The 16,611-nt window shown below is 36.6% G+C and overlaps 1 protein-coding gene across 1 annotated transcript in view; it reads right to left on the reverse strand.

Annotated features, from left to right (window-relative positions):
• LONP2 (lon peptidase 2, peroxisomal) overlaps positions 1-16,611 on the reverse strand; it is a 90,030-nt gene that overhangs the window by 69,800 nt on the left and 3,619 nt on the right. Inside the window, exons 2-6 of the mRNA XM_081217818.1 lie at positions 12,306-12,540; positions 9,221-9,352; positions 7,867-7,989; positions 5,150-5,313; positions 2,133-2,227 (exon numbers count right to left, since the gene is read on the reverse strand). Coding sequence (XP_081073944.1) covers positions 2,133-2,227; positions 5,150-5,313; positions 7,867-7,989; positions 9,221-9,352; positions 12,306-12,540 — 749 coding nt within the window. The remainder of the gene's footprint in view (positions 1-2,132; positions 2,228-5,149; positions 5,314-7,866; positions 7,990-9,220; positions 9,353-12,305; positions 12,541-16,611) is intronic.

Raw genomic sequence — 16,611 nt, forward strand, 5'->3', positions numbered from 1 at the left:
GAAAATTCCTAGTTACTAATTAATTTCACTTTACAAATAGGACAAGTGGGGAGGGGAGGAAGCCAAGAGCGATTTACTAGGCTACTAATAGCAAATAATAAAACCTGCAATTTTAATATTCTCAGGCCATTATACTAAATACACCCTGCATTTCTCTTAAGTCATTAGTTAAAATAAATCCTGAAGCACAGAAAAGTATTACCAAAAGAACACCAAAATTTCAAAACAAGACCCTTGGTGTTACCAAGTTACCTAGATGTGCTGCTTCACATTGTGCACTAGCCCTACTGTCAAAAGAGAAAACAACAGGGTCTGGAAATTACCACCACTCCATCAATGACACAAATAAATACCTATCAAACACACACCAAAATGGAAGATGTTTCATTTCACGCAGATGAAATGAAATCAGAGCAGTTAAACATGTAAAGTTTAAATGTAACTTTCTTTCTCAGGTCTAAACTAACAGGGAGCAGGACCCTCTCCAAATCTCACAGAATAGGACCACTTCACTTAAAAGTAGGCACTGGAGAGTGAGGAGTTAACCGAAGACTATCTGAACCAAAATGTATTTCCTAACAGCCCAGCTAGATCCAGACAGACATCAGAACTCAAACTGACCAAGTGACAACTAGGGGCTAATTCAATGGGAATGCATGCTCCCCTGCATTCATCTTACTACAGCATTTCTAGAAAATTTTGAATTAAGAATGAAACCAAGAAATTCAGCTTCAGTTTGTCTGGTAAAACACCGTCAACTAGAAGGCAATATTGTCATGAAGGTAAACATGAAATAAATTAAGAAATAAACTTACCAACATAGTCCATAGCAGCTTTATATACAGTTGCCAAAAACCTAGAAACAACCCACATGTCCAAAAACAGGTAAATGGATAAACCAATTACTGATATATGCAGTAACATGGATGAGCTTTAAAATAATTATGCTGAGTGAAGGAACCAAAAAAAGGGGGGGGCACATACTATATCATTCCATTTATATAAAATTTTAGCCACACACATTAATGTGTTAAGTGAGCCTATCAAAAATAACTAATTAAAATAGGGTTGTTTTAACCTTAACACTGCCCCAGCATAGTTAACTTAACACAAATATGCTTCATTCTGGGCCCTCTTTGAGACAAAAATAATTTTTTTGAATGCTCAGTACCAGAGAGCATGGTCCTCTGTAGATTAACCGAAAAGTATTTTTTTTGGAAAGTATTTTTTAATATTAAAAATTCAACATCCTGAAACCTAGTATGTATATCATACCTCATGTGGGGCATAAACGTACTTTTTAGGGCTAATGCTTCAAATTTTTCTAGCATTGTTTTAAATGTAAGAGTTTTATTAGCCAGGATAATATATCTGTTCAATTTTCAAAAGTCAACCATACAGCTATTCTTATGCCAAAAGTAGTTCAGGCAATCAACCCCCCTGCTGAACTCGACAAACTTTGTATGTAAACTTGACAAAAGAGTGTTCAATAACAGACATAATGCAAATAAAATGATTCTGAAGATTCTGAAAGACGATTGAGTATATTTCTTACCCCAAGAGAAAATACATAACAAATACATAAGAAAACTGGTATAAAAATGCTCCTGATAGGTAGAAAAATTCTACTGAAGGATAGAGAGATAAAAAGAATTTAAACTCTTTAAATAAGTTCTAGTGGGAGAAAAACAAACTTCCAAGTGGTAAAACTGTTCCACTGTTATCCTGTCTTTATATGTAATTATTTCCTTTAGAAAACATAAAAGACTTACTGTCTCTAGTACTGAGTTGTCACTTATTGCCGACTACCTCAAAACTGTTTTGTTTTCCTATGTTCCTGACAAAGAGCACATAAATATAAGTTTATTGTCTATCGGTATTGAGAAACACATATTTCACCAATTACAGAAAATCTTACTTTCTCCAAAATTAGGCGAAAGGTACTTTCCATGAAGCACCCTCTTTTCCTTTTCATCCTAAAACCTAAATGACACAAGTTTAGTCTCTAAATAGTTTACATCATGAACTACTGTAACAGGAAGATTATCAATGGGGAGTATTTCAACAGAATTTGCTTGAGCTTCCTGAGTGACAATCAGACTGCAAAAAAAGGTGTTACTTTGTTTGCTCACCAGTTGTACTTTTGTTCCAGGGAAGTTCCACCATAAGTTCTAAATAATTTCTAGTCAGAGCATATTCTGGCATCGACTGAGGCATTTTTTTGAGCCTGTGTGGAAAGAATACATAGCAAACCTGTTCAAGAACATAGAAAAATTCTGTTAAACAGAAAAACCAAGTATATCTCCCTTTCATGGTCAGATATATCATGCATTTTTGGCTAAACAAATCTGAAAAAGGTTTTAAAAATCTAGTTAATAAAATGATTATTTTGTTTTAGACAGATACCTGCAAACTGGTGGGGAACACTATATGTGATTCTATCCTTGAAGTATGGCCTTATCAGTATCAGTATCTCACAGGGAGGGTCTAAGTCACACTTACCCATTGATTTACTTAAGTGCCTAATCATGCATAATACAATAATTACATATTGTTTTGTATCAGAGATGAAGTCAGCTCACCAGATATTTAATTTAAAAAATGCAACTTCCATAATATATGCAGTGCGTAATAAGGTGTTCTGCACACAATGCAGATGTTCTGCATTATTAACTAATATCAGAGTCAATATAAAATATGCCTCAACAACATTTATACTCTTAACTGTGAATCTCAGAAGTCAAACCTTCAGTTACTGAGCATTCAGTTAGGTTGATTACAATTCACTCATAAAAGAAAATGCAATATAGTTACAACGTTACAAGTATGGAATGGAAAAATTGGTTTTCTATTTAACCCTGAGATTATCCAGAAAATGGAATCAATCCATATACCCTATCCTGTCATCAAGGTTCCCCTGTACGTTATCTTGTACAAAGAGAAAGTGACAGTCCCTACCCTCTAGAGTTTATAATCTAAGGAAGAAAACAATAACTGAATAAACATTATTTCTAAGCAAAATATTGTCTTTTATTTTGGCTGCATTGGGCCTTCATTGCTGCATGCGGGCTTTCTGTAGTTGTGGCGAGCCGGGGCTACTCTTTGTTGTGGTGCGGTGTGTGGTCTTCTCACTGTGGTGGCTTCTCTTGTTGCGGAGCACAGGCTCTAGGCACGCGGGCTTCAGTAGTTGTGGCTCGCAGGCTCTAGAGCACAGGCTCAGTAGTTGTGGCGCACGGGCTTAGTTGCCCATGCATGTGGGATCTTCCCAGACCAGGGCTTGAACCTGTGTCCCCTGAAATGGCAGGTGGATTCTTAACCACTGCGCCACCAGGGAAGCCCAAAATATGGTCTTAAGACTGTGAAAAGGAACACTACCTAACACCATACACAAAAATATACTTCAAATGGATTAAAGACTTAAATGTAAGACCATACACTATAAAACTCTTAAGAGGAAAACATAGGAAAAACACTCTTTGACATAAACCACAGCAAGATCTTTTTTGACCCACCCCCTACAGTAACAGAAATGAAAACAGAAATAAACAAATGGGACATAAACTTAAAAAGCTTTTGCAAGCAAAGGAAACCATAAACAAGACAAAAAGACAACCCTCAGAATGGGAGAAAATATTTCCAAATGAAACAAAGGATTAATCTCCAAAATCTACAAACACCTCATGGAGCTCAATATCAAAAAAACAAACAATCCAGTTAAAAAATGGGCAGAAGACCTAAATAGACATTTTACCAAAGAAGACACAGATGGCCAAGAGGCACATGAAAAGATGCTCAACATCACTAATTATTAGAGAAATGCAAATCAAAACTACAATGAGGTGTCACCTCACACCAGCCAGAATAGCTATCATCAAAAAATCCAGAAACAATAAATGCTGGAAAGGGTGCAGTGAAAAGGGACCCCGCTGCACTGTTAGTGGGAGTGTAAACTGATACAACCACTATGGAAAACAGTATGGAGGCTCCTTAAAAAAACTAAAAATAGAACTACCATAAGACCCAGCAATCCCACTACTGGGCATATACCCTGAGAAAACAATAACTCAAAAAGACACATGTACCACAGTGTTCACTGCAGCACTATTTACAATAGCTAGGACATGGAACCAACCTAAATGTCCATCGACAGATGAATGGATAAAGAAGATGTGGCACATATATACAATGGAATATTACTCAGCCATAAAAAGAAACAATAAAATTGAGTTATTTGTAGTGAGGTGGATGGATCTAGTGTCTATCATACAGAGTGAAGTAAGTCAGAAAGAGAAAAAACAAGTATCTTATGCTAACGCATATATATGAAATCTAAAAAAAAAAAAAATGGTACTGATGAACCTAGTGGCAGGGCAGGAATAAAGACGCAGACATAGAGAATGGACTTGAGGACACGGGGTGGGGTGGGAGGGGGAAGCTGGGGCGGAGTGAGAGTAGCATCGACATACATACACGACCGAATGTAAAACGGTTGGCTGGTGGGAAGCAGCCGCATAGCACAGGGAGATCGGCTCGGTGCTCTGCGATGACCTAGAGGGGTGGGATAGGGAGGGTGGGAGGGAGGCTCAAGAGGGAGGGGATATGGGGATATATGTATGCATATGGCTGATTCACTTTGTTGTACAACAGAAACTAACACAGTATTGTGAAGCAATAATACTCCAGTAAAGATCTATTAAAAAAAAAAAAAGACTATGAAAAGGCAGTTGCAATAGTGATCATGCTTGATACCATACAGTAGGTGGAAGAGTTGTATCATTTATACTCAGCATTTGAGGAAAAGACTAGTGAAAGTGGTATTGATTCAGGAGTATTAAAAACATTTTGAGAATCAGGTTCTGGTGGAGGAATGAAGAGGAAAAAGCACTCCACAGATCACAGCTATAACCTGAGAATTAGGAAAGCCATAAAGATAAGAAATATAAGAGATAAGAGTTGACAATGGAAAGGTAAGATGAATAGAGTGGTCCATGACTATACTAAATATAAGAAAAGGAGAAAGATCAAAGAATATGAAACAAATGACTCAGCTTTGTAACGCAAAGTAGCAGATTCATTTCCACGAGCAACAATTTTTAACGTTAATAAGCAAAGTGAAAATACTAGTGAATGGACAGCTTCTACAATTTACCTTTTTATCTCTTTGACACAGACTTTGTGGGCCTGGTCTGGCATACTGGATGTCCGTATTTTTTTCTCTAGCATGACAATGTCATCATTGTCTTCATCCTCATCCTCATCTTCTAAAGTACCTGGGATGTGTGTAATCCTCCTAATAGGGCGTATTGCTATAACCTAAAGCATAAAGTAGAGAAGTAAAACCACATGTCAAAATAAATTGGAAACGAAGTATCGAGCTAGACATATACATTTTTATGGCTAGAGTCTAAATCTTTAGGAACTAAAGTTCAGAATAATGCACATATGGAGGGAGCAGGATTTAAAAATCAGACCAAGATAAGGTGGACATGATTCTTCCATATATGCTAACACTACCAGCATGAGACAAAAAAAAAAAAAAATGCAAGGAACTGGCTACTAGAAATAATTAAAACATCTAAGAATTGTCTTTTCTTGAGCTACTACTACAGCCACTATTTCCTTGATAAACTTATGACCACTTACCATTTGGCAACTGAATAAATTCCATTTTGCCCCCTACACTACAAAGTTTCTCTCTAACATCTTTAATCTTTCCACCATTGCTTCTATTCTGTTTGTCATCAACACACAGAAAAGTCTTCCTCCTTTCAAAATATTTTATCTTACCTATGGTCCCTTCCAGTTATGCTTTACTTTCCTTGTGATGTTCTGCTTTTCCAACAAGAGGCTTTAACCACCACTTCCCCTTCCCTACCAATTACTTAGTAATTTGTACTTTGTACTTTGGCTTTTATCTCCATTGTGCTGAAACTGTTCTTTGAAATCCAACAACATTCTCCTTTGCCAAGTCAAATGGTCTTATTTAAGTTCTCTTTCTCCATGACTCTCTGTCATACTTTAAAACTACCTGCTCTTTTGAAATTCTCAACTCATTAATATCATGAATCAACTCTAGCCATTAATGGAGCAAAATGGTATACTGGTAATTAATTTAAATGCCTCAGAATTTATTTTTTAATCTATGAAATTACCTATTTAATACATTCAAATATATAAAGTTAAAAACATAAAACAGTAAAAAAAAAGTAATTTTATAAAAACAGAAATATTAAATACATACTTTTATTCTCACATAAGTCATTAGCAGACAAAGTTAATAAAATATTTTAAAGTATGAAAAACTAAAAATAAAATATTTAAGTGAGATTTTTTAAAAGCACATCAATTATTTCATTGCTGAGACAAAAGTACTTTTTTATGCAATTTTTCCCCAGCTGCTAAAAGAGAACTTTGAACTCTTCGGGGAATAGGCAAGGAGACAGTTTTAGGCAAACTCTAAAAACTGTCCTCTGATTCCTACATTTTCAAGTAACAGGTGCTTGCTTGATAATTTTCTGGAGCAACTTTCTTTTTAAGCAATGGTAATATTAGTTGCTAGCAAAGCTGTAAGTTTTCTGTCTCCCAATGCAGAGTATGCACTGGCTTGTCCTTTTGCACAAAATAAATAACTGAGTTGATCTGATCTCAAGCCAGAAATAATTCAGATTTCTGGCATTTGCTTTCAGTGGCATGGTGTTCTAGAACACCAACCACCAGATAAGCTGCTCCCATCTCTCTCATTCTCAGCCTACTTTCCTGCTCCTTCTTTAGTCCCACCAGGGAGGAATCCTTCACGTCTGCTCTTCTGTCTCCACAATGTCTTCTCTTCAATGGAGGAACGCTTCTGTGCTGATGACCATCAAATCTGTAACATTATTCTTAACCTTCCACTTAATCTCCAACAGCCTTCTGGTTCTCCAATAGCTTTCTGAGAACCATCATTTTCACTCTTGTCCACATCAAATATATTTTCCTGATCCTAACTCTGCCCACACATAACAACAGTAAAACCCAACAGCTCAAAGTAGTCTTCAGACAGATCACATCATCCATACAAATGCACAAATCAATAGAGAAGTGAAGGATTATTTGATAATGGTGTTAAGTCAAATAAAAAGGGAAAAAATATAACTGTTATCTTTACCTTATTAACAGGGCAAAATAAAATACATATAGGTTAAAAAGTTAAATACTTTTTAAAAATCAACAAAAGGAAAACTAAAAGTAAAGTGGATATTATCAAATCCCGGGAGGATACAGGACTCTAAGCTTAGAAGAAAGGAAATGACTAACAGTTTGTATATGAAAATTGAAACGTTTACAAGTTAAAACAAAAAAGTCAGCCAAAAAACTTTAAAAAGTAAAAACAATTAAATTTTTAAGAAAGCCAAATTATGGCACAACATACTGACACAGTCCTTTTAGGAAATAATTTTGTGGTATGTTCTTAATAAATACTGTGTACAGTGAAAAAAAGTCATACTCAAAGACACTCATCGTGGTTATTTGCCAATTTTTAAAATACTGAAAACATCACACAATGTTTGGCAGAAAGAAAAATGGCTTAGGAAACTATCCCTTTCCATGATTACCAAAAGAAAAACAGAAAATGAGAAAATGTCTACATGCTTAAAAGGAAAAAAAAAAAAAAAAAAAGATCCAGACATGGAGAAGTAGCAGAGGGAAACAAACTAAAATTCAATTGTATCAGTAAGTTGAGTGTAAGAGAGAATGAACTTGTTTTCTTCTTGTTCCTTTCTTTATTTATTCCCCCATTTTTTTTCTTCCAAAAAAAAAAAACCCTGAATCTCACATCACACAAAAACAACTAGGAACCTGAAGAAATGGATTAAAAGAAGCATTTACCCGCTTATCATCATCTTGCTTGTGTTTTCTGGTTTTCTGAAGCAATTTCAGGCCTTCAATTTGTCTGACAAGCAGCGGTATGGTCATCTTGAACCGTTCCTCCAGACTCACAGCATCTAAAATCTGAGGAAATGTATAGCGTCTCTCTCTCAGAAACACATGCTCCAAAAACAAGGCAGTCAAGACTCATGACTTAAATTGAGTAGAAAAGACAATTCTGTCAATATTCACAGCTACACTATGGCTAACACAACCAAATTATCAGCAAGGTAATCTGACACAAATATCAGAATCCTAAAAAAGACAAGAATAAAAATACCTTGAGTTTCCATTTAAAGATGAAGCCTTATGTATTGTTCCAAGAGCAAGAACAAAACACATTTGATGTCGACTCTTTCTGGGAATTATTCTCTTAAAGCCCAGTCTACATATTAGGTCTATACAAACTTTAGGTTCAAAATGTTAAATTTTTACATACGCAAGAGACTAGGAGCACTTTTAACGAACCTCCACTAACGATTTGTCTGAGTGACTAATGCTCTCTGGTCCTTCAGTAAAACACCCTTGCTAAGCCTACAGCCAGGTCACTCTCTAGAGCTCCTGCCTTCTCTGCTCCTACCAGCTGAACCGAATTCTTGTGTTGAAACCCAGCCTGTCTGCATTAGTTGCACTTGCTAGTGTAATTGTCAGACTGAAGTATTAAATAAACTGGGGGTTTATTTAATAAACAAGGAGGGTTGTTTCAATGAAAACTAACTTTAATGTTCTAGGAAAATTCAATAAAGCAGACTGCTTAAAAATACTACAAAAATAAGCGTGCAAGAAAACTTTATAGTTTGCAGGAAAGACGTTCAAATCTAAGAGCCCGCGCTTGGATTATTTTTCAAGTGTCTTTGAAACTCATTTCACTTTAAATAAACAGAAACTGAAAATCATAAAAAATCATGAATATCGCATCATAGGGGTGGTTAACGTAAGAAACCTGAAGAATTCTAACAGAGCGGGCCTATACACAAGGGGAAGTTCGTGGCTCCACACTTTTAAAAAGTAGTGAGACCGAGCATATTTATATTTTTAAGTTAAATTAAATATTTACCTTTTTTTTTTTATTATTCTAGCTTTAACTTCTTCCACAAATTGACAGACTACCAGTACTGATAATGCAAATAAAAGAACTGCCTAAGTAAACAAAAATGTAAAGCAATCACTTTAAAAGTCAACGTAAGCCTCGTAAAAGCATCTTAACTACTTCTGAGTCTCCAGTATCTTACCTGAAAGTCAAAACTTACTCACTATCTAGATCTCAATAGGAAGTGACAAAGCAACGTGGCATTCCAGAGTGGAACACTGTTACCTGGAGCTTCTCTTTGTTGCTTGTTCGGATAATTGATGTCAGAATGTCTGGTAAAGCTTCCCTCGGAAGACTGTCTAAAAGACGTCTCAACTTAGCAACTGCGGGGACAGACATATCCAACATTTCAACCAACTACAAGGGAAAAAAAAAGTATTTTTAATGAAATATGGCATTATCTGTGAATTTAAAAAATCAAATTGTCATAGAGGTTTAATGTTTTGGCCTCAGAGAAAGTCTTTGTTTCTGAAAAATCACTGATTATTAGAGTCCCGGCATTTTTACAGGACGCAGAGGAAAAGAGAAGTACTTTTAAAATGTCAATCAGAATGAAAAGCAAAAATGGCCCAAAAAGTGGATAATACTAATGTTTATAAAAGGCTTTGTAAATTTGTGATTTTATTTTGGAAAAAAATTAAAATTTATAGAAAAATTGCAATAGTACAAGAAACTCCTTCCCCTAAATTCACCAATTGTTAACATTTTGCTACATCTGCTTTCTCTTTCCCCAACTCTACACACACACACACACACACACACACACACATACACACACACACTATTACTGCTGAATGTTTTACAATAAATGACAGACATCACGACCCTTGTTCTTAAGAACCAAGGCATTCTCTTACACAATCAGTGTAATTTTCAAATTCTGGAAATTTAACATGGTTGATGCTATTATATTAACCAATCGGTAGCTGAAATACTGTTTTTTAGTAGAACACTGGATTAACTACAATCTGAGCACTGATTGAATGATTTTTTTAAAAACAACTTCCAGGGTATAGCCTGGAGTTAAGGCAGATTAAGCTCAAGGCAACCTTTCAGTAACTGTGATAGTCACTGGGGCTATTGACAAAGTTTCCCTTTCCTTTTCAACTCATGGTAGGGCTGCTCTTTCTCACCTTTGAATACAGATGTACATGGCTATGGGTCCTGCCTTGAACCGTGAAACATGAGGGGAAGTGACAGCTCCTTCTGGGCAGAAGCATCAAAAGCCACTGAGAGCTCTCTGCCACATTTCCTTTTCCTTCCTCAGCAATAACGGAAGCACCTTCACAAATGAATCTCCAACCTACCGGGGTCCCGAGGTGACTCTAATGGCTAGACCACCACACTCGCTGGTTTGGGGCATGAAGTGTGAGTGAGAAATACACCTTTGTCATGCTATGTGACTGAGGTTTTGGAGTACTTAACGCAGCAAAACTAACTTAACACCATACTGACTAACACAGATGATGTACCAAATCCTCATAGAGTCACTCTAATGAGATTGCATATGCCAGAAATAATCAAACCTCTCTAAAAGCACTGTAACTTTGGAACCTATCTGTTACCTGCCTAGAGTCAAAAGAATTAAAGCATAATTATGATGGCACTGTCCAGGTGGGAGAAGTAGATAATAAAATTTGAAAACTCTTTCTCCTAGGAAGTCATTCTAAGAAAATAAAACAGTTAAAACTCATTCTCCAAGTACTTATTGAGTACAAACTATCTGTCAGACACAATGAAGTGCTCAGTATAACATGGTTAAAGCAGGGATGAATTCAAGTTTGGTAGGGAAAAGAGACCTACAAGACAAATTTCAATACAGCGTGACAAGCATTATATTAAAAGGGATGTTTGAGCGATCGTGGATACTCATGCAAAGGAGCACTAACAGCCTACAGGAGTTGGGAAAGCATAAGTCAAATCTGAAAATTCAGAGAAGGAGAAGCACTCCTAGCAGAGAGAGCAGAAGGTAAAATCACAAGAGACATGAAATAACAAGATGTGAAGCTCTTTGACATACAGCGTGGCTAGAACTCTGGGTATAAATGGAAGTAACTAGAGCTGCAAAGGGCCTTAACGTTATACCAAGAAATGTGAACTTTATCCTAGAGCCGTTAAAGTCTTCTACTCAGGGGAGAGGCACACCCAAAGCTTATTTAGAAAGGATTAGTGAACAGGTGGGTGAGAAAGAGAAGCAGCTAGGAGGAATCAGAAAGCTCCTGAAGAAGTCTACTGCTGAGGGCTGTAGAAGATGTCGAGGGGATGGAAGAAAAGCATTAGCTGGAAACAATCCTAATGTCTAAGAGAAATGATAAAATTATGATATCCCAACTCAATGGAATTCATAAAAGTACTTAATACGAAAGTTAGATATGGATAAGAAAACAAAACAAAGACTGAATAGGAACCAAGACCAAAAGACAAGCAAAAATAAAATTGGATGCATGATGGCAGTGAATAATGGTGATGCTTCTCTCTAAAAATCCCTTTAATGTCATTACAGAATCTTTACATATTTAAATTTTTTTGTTGATTGATAGTGGAGAGAAGTAAAGAACAAGAGAAAGAAGCTATAAAGCTATGTCCAACAGAAGAACGGAGACTCAGGGAGGATTACTCAGGAAAAGGAAGAGAAATCCTATTTTCCCCTCTATTTTCTTCACTCCTAAATAGCACATTCACTTACTCTGGTTCTCAAACTGAAGTCTCTTTCAGCCCGCACAGCAGCTGTAGTGCCAAATTTTCTATTTTTCTATTGTTGTTCACCACACTAGCCATGTGTAGCTTCAAATGCCACATCAGGTACAGATACCATAGGCTATGAACACCTGCCTATGCATGCCTAATGTGTGCTTCCCTCCCAGAATTCTAGAGGATCAAGGTGGTTTCAGCCATACTTGAAACCATGGGCTTCATCTTCCATACCACTCACAGTGTGATCCTGACTTCTGGACCAACATAACATATAATTCGATGCCTAGACAGTCTAGTGACAAATAGCTTCTGTACCGTATTTTAATTTTTAAGATTATTTAGGTTTAATAACTACCTGGTTTGGAGACACTGGAAATTATAAGGAAAACTCTAGAAATACTCTTTGGAATAAGTTTAGGAAGGGTTGGCTAGTATGTCCTAGAAAGATTTAGGTACAATCCCAGACAAAAGCAGTTTGAAATCAATGTACCATAATATATTGCGAAATCATTTAAACATATACTGCCGGAAAACTTCACCACTCAACAAATTCATCACATCTTAGGGCAACAAAGAAACCAAAGAGGGTCTTAAGGAAAAACTAAAAGCAACTCACTTGCACTGCGTATTTGTAAAACTGTTCCGATAGTTCTCCTAGCTCTTCCCTAGTCTTACTGGTGTTGGGAAACTCCTCCAGCCAGTCCAACTGTTCCACTTTGGCAACAGGATATGGCTTCTCTTTTATGACCTGTACGATCTGGAAACGGCACAGGCCCGTAATCAGCAAAGTATAGTGGGGCTTGGGCCAGTTACTGCCCACAACCTGGACCGCCAGTGCAGCTGTCCCAATCCTGAAAAACACACAGAACATCAGTATTACAAATGGTCAATATGGTAGAAGAGAAACTCACCTCAAGAATAAAGATGCAGACGTAGAGAATGGACTTGAGGACACAGGGATGGGGAAGGGTAAGCTGGGACGAAGTGAGAGAGTGAAACCGACATGTATACACGACCAAATATAAAACTGATAGCTAGCGGGAAGCAGCGGCATAGCGCAGGGAGATCAGCTCGGTGCTTTGTGTCCACCGAGAGGGGTGGGATAGGGAGGGTGGGGGGGAGACACAAGAGGGAGGGGATATGGGGATATGTGTATACATATAGCTGATTGACTTTGTTGTACAGCAGAAACTAACACAACATTGTAAAGCAGTTATACTCCAATAAAGATGTTAAAAAAAGGAAACCTCAAAGGGGTTGGCTTTTCTGAGAAATTCATTAAAAGCCAAAGAACGTCTAAAGTGCAAATGAATTATTTCTCTATTTAATTTAATCCAGTACACGGTCTTTTAAGTCCCTACCATCTGATATGGGGCCATCTCATTCTAATTAGCCATTCAAAAATTAGGTAGAAATTCCTAAACATTTGGATTATTTAAGCATAAAAACATGAGTAAAAGCAGTCGAGATTTATATAGCTTAAATTAATTTTGCCGGCTAGGAATGAGGCAATCTTACACCAAGATATATATGAGCATTTTAAACAGATTTAAACAGCGTGATGTAAACCAATCTAAGAAATCCCCTTCTGATACCAGTTTCGCTACTAACACCAAGCCAGGTTTTTTACATAATCAATCTATAAAACTGCCATCAAATCTGGGAATTAACATGTATGTCCTTGAATTTTGAATTTCTAAATCTGGGGCTAAATATCAGAGGCCACACTTTCATGGACTGAGGAGAGTTAGTCACAGACCTACATCTCAGGAAGACGTAAACCTAGTTCTGTTTAAGTGGTAATCACCTCACCTAACACTAACTGAAAAAGTTATACTTTAAGTCTTAGCTCCATATCATGCAATTCTGACCAAGTCACATATAAACTAATTCACAGAAAGAAAGTTTCATCCAGACTAAGCTGAAGTGATACAAAATAGAAAGATCAATGTTCAGAGGACACTTCCAGATCCCAAACTACCATTATATTTTCTCCCCTCAGGCATAGGAAAGGTTGTAATTTCAGAAAAGAAACTAAAATCAAAGTGACCAGAGCTCTCAACACCCTGGGACAAGGGTGACATTGGAATACGACACTTACCCGTCTCAAACATACTGATAGCACAGACAGTATGTGCATATTTTAGTGAGCTTGCTCACTTCTATATGCAGTTAATTCTTGATGAGTTCCTTGTAAATGATTCATTCTGTAGATTATCTGTACCTTTAGCTTCCCACCACCACTCAGTTTTTTCTGAGCTATGTATATAATTTCCTTAACACCCTTCCAGGCATATCACGTGGATAGGGGATAAAACTTGATTTAAACAATAACTTAAATGAAAAAATTAGGAAGATAATTTGGTGGAGAGAAAAAACATCATGTACTTTAAAAACCTGAAATGATCTGGCAATCATCTATTGAGTTATTTGTGTTGTGGCTGCTTTTCTTCAGTCACTAATCAAACAGTAGGTTCTATCTCCCATTCCCTTAAAACTAACTCCGACTGCCTGAAAGAGTTAGCCATACCTAAACTGATTAGAGACCAACGAAGACTGTAATTCACTGCAGATGACAACCACCAATGCTTACACAATGCAGAAAGAGTTTACAGTTCTATATACAAGAAACATTAACAGACAAGAAACCGGATTCCTGGCCTAAGGGGTTTACAAACTAGAAGCCAAGGAGAAACCAGAGAGAGATGAGACAAATCCAAACTTCCAGATTAGGCAACAAATTTAATTATTTGGGGTATGTCATTGATTAAAGGTAAGACTAAAAGTGAGTTTTCTAACAAAGCAAATAAAATAGTTTTCCTAACTGTGAAAGGAAGATGTTCCAAACTGAAAAGAGATTAAGTTGGATTTATACTATGCTTTTCCTCCTAATAAAAAAAAAAATATATATATATATATATAAAGGTCTTAAATATGTTAATTATTTCTTGCTTTAGATCACTTATAGTTGACAACATACCTAAAAAAATAAAAGGGTACATAAAAAGAATGTACCCTTTTTAAAGAAAAAAACATGATGTGTGAAATAATTAGATGGCTAGAAACAAACTACCTAGTGAAAGACATTTGGGGTAAAAGCTCTGGAAAGAAAGATGACGTTTAATGTTATTTTAGACAAGTTGCACTGCATGTTGGGCTCTAGGTTTTACATATAAAAATAGGTAAACAAAATATTCAATTAATCTAATACTTTCCTTCTAACCATGATCCATATGATACATAGGCTTTGTATCAACTTAGTCATCTTTCAAAATATTCTAGTTCTTCTATTACTATGCACTTTATTAGGCATGACCAAAAGCAACAATTTGATTTTGCAACAGATCCGCATTTATTAGTACCCAAATGTGTAGTGTTTTTTCCATTTAGGTAGTAGCTCTGTAAGTCTACACTTTAATTACTGTGGTATTTTACAGTTCAAAGAATTTCTGAAATTCCTGAGAACTACTCTCAGGGTTGTTAAAATATTATTTTAACCCAAAGTCTGACAACAATGGGTAAGATCTGTATAATTTGGAAACTGACTTAGATAATATAAGTTTTTGAGAACCATCAAACTACAGTGGTGGGAAAATCTAAAAGCGGCACTACTGCAAAAAGCAGTTTTCCAAGATGAGGATAGCTGTGGTCTATTTGCCAACCACTTGCTTTTTTCTTTTCTTTCGTTTTTTCTTTACTTTAAAGCCCTCCATTTTTCTTGGAATCCTTAATCTTCCACATCTTTTTTTCCAAATAATGCTACTTCAGTTCTGCCCATATTAAAAGAAAGAATATGGGGTCTTCCCACTCCTTCCCCCAACCTCCATTTGTGAAATCTACACTTAAAACTACCCATGTGGGCAATGGTAATACCATTAACATACAGGGTTATTGCTTTGCAGTTTACAAAAGGCTTTCATAGGTATTATTTCATTACACACCACCTTTCACCTCTGTGAGGAAGGTAGCACTTTATTAAAAATGAGTAATTCAGATTCAAAAAGGGTAAACAGGTTATCCATGATTACAAGGACATTAAATAGCAATAGGGGAGTTGAATTAGGTTTTATGACAAATTTTACTCTTTCCCACCACAATGGACAGTATGAATTTGTACTTATAAGAAGTATAAAAATAAACACTTAACATAGCTTCTAAATAGCTGAGATACTGCAAAGCACAGCTATTATTTAATATCTCATGTTTACATCGTAACAACACTTAAGGAAGAGAAGTATTTCCAACAAAGCTCTGGAAGCAAAAGTTACACACTTCTGGGAAAGGACCACTGAAACATCTTTTTGGTTTTGACTTGGTGTCACCCAACTTATCTTCCTGAATAACTGATGATTTTGAGCAAAATGTATCATCATTGTTAATAAAGATTTAGAAACAAGGAAAGAGTCTATCAGGATAGTCCCAAATTCTACCACAGATGAGGCTTCTGTGGCTACAGGATTTTTGATTTTCACTCCTTTCTTGAAAGTTCATTTCTGAATTTAAGAAACGCAACTTGCAGACAGACCTTCCTTAAAAAGAGTAAGTGCAGGGCTTCCCTGGTGGCGCAGTGGTTGAGAGTCCGCCTGCCGATGCAGGGGACACGGGTTCGTGCCCTGGTCCGGGAAGATCCCACGTGCCGCGGAGCGGCTGGGCCCGTGAGCCATGGCCGCTGAGCCTGCGCGTCCGGAGCCTGTGCTCCGCAACGGGAGAGGCCACAGCAGTGAGAGGCCCGCGTACCGCAAAAAAAAAAAAAAAAAAAAAAAGAGTAAATGCAGACTTAGGAACATCTAAGTAGAGCTATTCATTACATACTTGCTAATATAAAAGATTAAATTTTAAAATCTTAGTGTTAGCAGGTTTCTTGAATGTTGAAGAGTGCTAACATACAAGTAACAGTAACACATGGATAGAGACTTGGCAAA

This window comes from Mesoplodon bidens (assembly GCF_964165515.1).
Source record: "Mesoplodon bidens genome assembly, chromosome: 18".
NCBI lineage: Eukaryota > Metazoa > Chordata > Mammalia > Artiodactyla > Ziphiidae > Mesoplodon > Mesoplodon bidens.